Here is a 4,888-nt window from a genome sequence, read left to right as displayed (position 1 = left end):
CCCTCCCCCCTGCCTGATTCTTTCCCTCACACTCTCTCCTCTCATAAAGGGCAGGTTCTTATATAGGTCCACACCAGATGTTGGGTTCCCTGAAAAACATCAGTGAACCAGCTGCGTTATCACAATCTAGTAGCTTTGATGCTCACTTTACCCTAGTGTTAGTCCCATGAATGACAAGATTCATTCAGCTCAGTTTCAGATTCTGCCTGTGTTTTTTTTAGTTGTTTGTCCCTCACCTAATGCTGTTTTAAACCTAGTTCTCTGTTAGAAAGGTGGAACTGCAGTGGAAAAACTGAAACCCAAATCGTCACAACCTGAACATTATCCGATTTTTGAACATGGAAGGTAAAAGCACTGCTCACAGTGTAGAGAAACCGTACACGTGTCCTGTGTGTGGACGAGGCTTCAGCCAGTCATCTGGCCTGTCAAAACATAAGCGCAGCCACACTGGGGAGAAACGCTGGAAATGTGGAGACTGTGAGAAGGGATTCAATTATCCATTTGAGTTGGAAATTCATCGGCGCAGTCACACCGGAGAGAGACCGTTCACCTGCCCTGAATGTGGGAAGGGATTCACTCAGTCATCAATCCTGCTGAAACACCAGCGTGTTCACACCGGGGAGAGACCTTTCAAATGCAAAGACTGTGGGAAATGCTATAAAAGTTCTTGGGAACTGACGTCCCATCAACTTGTTCACACTGATGAGAGACCATTTACATGCTCTTGTTGTGGGACTGGGTTCAGGCGATCATCCGAGCTCACTGCCCATCAGCGAATTCACACTGGAGAGAGGCCGTTCACCTGCTTTGAGTGTGGAAAGAGATTCACTCAATCGTCCACCCTGCTAACCCACCAGCGCACCCACAATGGGGAGAAACCATTCACCTGCACTCAGTGTGGGAAGGGCTTCACTAATTCATCCAACCTCCTGACACACCGCCGAGTACATAGTGGGGAGAGAGCATTTACCTGCTCTAAGTGTGGAAAGAGTTTCATTGATTCATCCACATTGCTGAGACACCAGCGAGTTCACAAGTCACTACAGTGATGGGATTTTGCTGCTACTCACACCCAGGACTGAACCATGTTCATTGGAGTCCGTCTCAGTTGATATATTCACAGCTACGTTATTGGTGTTAATATTCTGGATAAAAGTCAAATCAGCTTTATTATGTATAGTGTGTTGACTCTTTAATATCTCTAACACAAGCTGTTTACTTTCAAAGGGCTCCTCCTCTCCCCGTCTCCTCCATCCTCACCAGCAACAAGATGCACGAGGACTTGACTGACTCCTTTGTCACTAAGATTGAGACAAACCACCGTTTCTGCTGCTTCACATGCTCCCATGAGCCTGCCTTGAACATCTCCCCTTGTCCTATCCGTTTACCCAGAACCTTCCGTAATTTTTCCTTGTCTGTCTGATGGCGTCTCAGTGCTCATTGCTTTGCATGACACTCCCTTTCTCCCTCAAGTCTCTTGCAATTACACTGTATGCCACTCATGGCCACATGCCCACTTTTTCCTTCATATTGTTAATGGTTCTTGGGCATGGGTATCAGGAACTCAAGCTGGCACAGGCCATTTAGCCAGTCATGCCTACTCTGCAAGTGAGAGTTCACATCTGACTTAATCGGTTGGATTCTGTTTTTGCAATGTCTGAGCCTGAACAAAACCTCCTCACCCTGAGCTGATATTCTGATACACATCTGTTCCATCAAGGCTGTCCATTTTCACTTCTGTGGCACCTCCCATCTCCTCCGCCTTCAGCCGATTTGCTGCTAAAACTCTCGCTCGTGCCTCTTCTATTCCTAACCTGACTATTCCAATACTCTCATACGGTTTCTGGTGTCGATCTGGAGCACTGTTGTCTTTTTTTCTTCTAAGTCTTTTGTGGGACGTGGATATCACTGATAAGTGCATTTGTTGCCACTCCTGATTTGTATTTTGAACTGAATGGCTTGCGAGGTTATTTCAGAGAGTGGTTAAGAAATGACCGACATTGCAGTAGATCTCGGGTCACATGAACGTTTGGGGAAGGACGGTAAGTTTCCACATGCAGAGTAGATCAGTGAATCAGATGGGTTTTCGATGACTCTGTTAGTTTCATGGTTGCCATTACTGAGACTAACTTTCAATTCCAAATTTGATTTATGGAATTTATATTTCATGTTGGGATTTGAATTGAATTGAGTTTATTGTCACATGTTCCGAGGCACAGTGAAAAGCTTCACCAAAATATTTCCAGAATATGTTCCAGTGGCTTTACCTGGGAAGGGCATCCTCACAGTCAGGATCGCCTTATGTAAGGAAGTTGGGTACGCTAGAGGTTATTAAGGGGACAAATCCCCAGGACCGAATGGGATCTATCCCAGGGTTGCTAAGGGAGGTGAGAGAGGAAATAGCTGGGACCCTGACAGATATCTTTGTAGCATCCTTAAACACACGTGAGGTGCTGGAGGACTGGAGGGTTGCTCATGTTGTCTCCCTGTACAAGAACAGTAATAGGGATATTCCGGGTAACTACAGACCAGTGAGCCTGACGTCAGTTGTGGGAAAGTTGCTGGAGAAGGTACTGAGGGATTAAAATTTGTTTATATTTGGAAATGAATGGGCTTATCAGTGAGAGGCAACATGGTTTTGTGCGGGGGAGATCATGCCTTACCAACTTAGAGTTCTTTGAGGAAGTGACCAAGTTGATAGATGAAGGAAGGGTTGTAGATGTCATATACATGGACTTTAGTAAGGTGTTTGATAAGGTTCCCATGGTAAAATAATAGTGAAAATGAAGTCACGTGGTGTGCAGGTTGTTCTAGCTAGGTGAATAAAGAACTGGTTGAGCAACAGGAGACAGAGAGTAGTAGTTGAAGGGAGTTTCTCAAAGGAGAAAGGTGACCAGTGGTGTTCCACAGGGATCAGTGTTGGGGCCATTGTTGTTTGTAATATACATAAATGATCTGGAAGAGGGCACTGTTGGTATGATCAGCAAATTTGCAGATGACACTAAGATTGGTGGAGTAGCAGAAAGCATAGGGGACTTCAAAGAATACAGGAGAATATAGATAGTCTGGAGAGTTGGGCGGGGAAGTGGCAGATGGAGTTCACTCCAGGCAAATGTGAGGTGATGCATTTTGGGAAGTCTAATTCTTGAGCCAATTATACAGTCAACGGAAGAGCCTTGGGAAAAGTTGATGAGCAGAGAGATCTGGGAGTTCAGGTCCATTGTACCCTGAAAGTTGCTGCACAGGTGGATAGAGTGGTCACGAAGGCATATGGTATGCTTGCCTTCATCGGACTGGGTATTGAGTATAAGAGCTGGCAGGTCATATTAGAATTGTACACATTGGTTCAGCCACATTTGGAATACTGTGTACAGTTCTGGTTGCCACGTTACCAAAAGGATGTGGACGCTTTGGAGAGGGTGCAGAGAAGTTTTACGAGGATGTTGCCTGGTATGGAAGGTGCTAGCTATGAAGACAGGTTGAGTGGGTTAGGATTGTTTTCATTAGAAAAAAGGAGATTGAGGTTTACAAAATCATGAAGGGTATAGACAGGGTGGATCGAGATAAGCTTTTTCCCAGGGTGAAGGATTCAATAACGAGAGGTCATGCATTCAAGGTGAGAGGTGGAAAGTTTAAGAGGGATACACAAAGCAAGTACTTCATACAGAGGGTGGTAGGCGCTGGGAATGCATTGCCAGCAGAGGTAGGCACGGTAGATTCATTTTCAGATGCGTCTGGACAGATGTATGAGTAGGTGGGGAGCAGAGGGATACAGATGCTTAGAATTGGGCGACAGATTTAGACAGTGGATTTGGATTGGCTCAGGGTTGGAGGGCCCAAGGGCCTGTTCCCGGGCTGTAAATGTTCTTTGTTCCTGTTTTGCCTTGAAGCAGTCTGGGAGGGCTTTCCTCCCAGTTGGCATAATAATGAAGCACTCTGAGAAGAGTGTGTCCTTACAGTTGGCCTAACAGTGAAGGAGTCTGGGAAGGGCGTCCTCACAGTCAACATTGCCTTGAAGCAGTCTGGGAAGGGGTTTCTTGCTGTTGGTATCACAGTGAACCAGTCTGGGAAGGGTGTCCTCCCAGTTGGCATCTTAATGAAGCACTCTGAGAAGAGTGTGTCCTTGCATTTGGCCTAACAGTGACGCAGTCTGGGAAAGAGCAGAGAAAGTGTTCAGAATGCCTGAGTCGCAGGGAGGGAAGAATGAAGTGGAGAAGTTTTGGTTTGATTGGCTAGTTAGGGACTGACATTAAATAGTAGTAGATTCAGAAAGGAGTACAACAATGTAGGACCAATCAATTTTTTAACAATATGTAAAATCTAACTAACTATATTAGAAGTGATGCGGAAGTGCCAGTGTTTTACTGGGGTGGACAAAGTTAAAAATCACACACCTGGTTATCGTCCTTGCAGATAAACCTGTTGGACTATAACCTGGTGTAGTGTGATTTTTTAACTATATTAGAAATGGCAGCACAGGTGATGTATTGTTTGTTTTGTTTTCGAGCTTTGGATTCCATTACAAGCAGTCGCAACTGCACTGAGTGACTGCAGCTCAAGCAGCATCTGAATTGATGAACAGGAATCCAATCTTCAGACTCTGTGACACACCCAGGACGGCGAGAGCTTACGTTAATGCTGTATTGCAGGCAGTCACAATGTGTAGCTTAAATATTTCAAATTTGGCCACTGGTGAGGGACAGGAGGGTGTGACAACCACTGAGGCAGGTAGAGGGATTCTGAAAATTGCACTGAAGGTGCCTCAGCTCTTCATCTTGTCCAAGGTGCTTGCTCCCTGGATGGTTGGATGAGGAAAGAGGATGATTAAACTGACCACAGCACAATGATCCAAGAAGCCATGCAATAAGAGAACAAAGGAAAGTCGTAG

General features: G+C 45.4%; 1 protein-coding gene across 12 annotated transcripts in view; it reads left to right on the top strand.

Moving 5' to 3' along the window:
- The window catches only part of LOC122543919 (zinc finger protein 239-like), a 16,132-nt gene extending 14,962 nt beyond the window's left edge, over positions 1 to 1,170 (top strand). For 4 of the 12 annotated variants that reach the window (XM_043682838.1, XM_043682836.1, XM_043682842.1 and 1 more), the window contains exon 3: positions 269 to 1,170. In XM_043682838.1, the coding sequence (XP_043538773.1) occupies positions 339 to 1,049 (711 nt within the window). In that variant the 5' untranslated portion in view covers positions 269 to 338 and the 3' untranslated portion in view covers positions 1,050 to 1,170. Of the gene's footprint in view, positions 1 to 257 lie in introns of all 12 variants that reach the window. The other 8 variants (XM_043682848.1, XM_043682844.1, XM_043682847.1 and 5 more) reach the window with 5 other exon arrangements.
- The last annotated feature ends 3,718 nt before the right edge of the window (positions 1,171 to 4,888 follow it).

This window comes from Chiloscyllium plagiosum, chromosome 45 (genome assembly GCF_004010195.1).
Source record: "Chiloscyllium plagiosum isolate BGI_BamShark_2017 chromosome 45, ASM401019v2, whole genome shotgun sequence".
NCBI lineage: Eukaryota > Metazoa > Chordata > Chondrichthyes > Orectolobiformes > Hemiscylliidae > Chiloscyllium > Chiloscyllium plagiosum.
The sequence above is the reverse complement of the archived record's forward strand: the minus strand, read 5'-3'. Positions and strand labels throughout refer to the sequence as shown.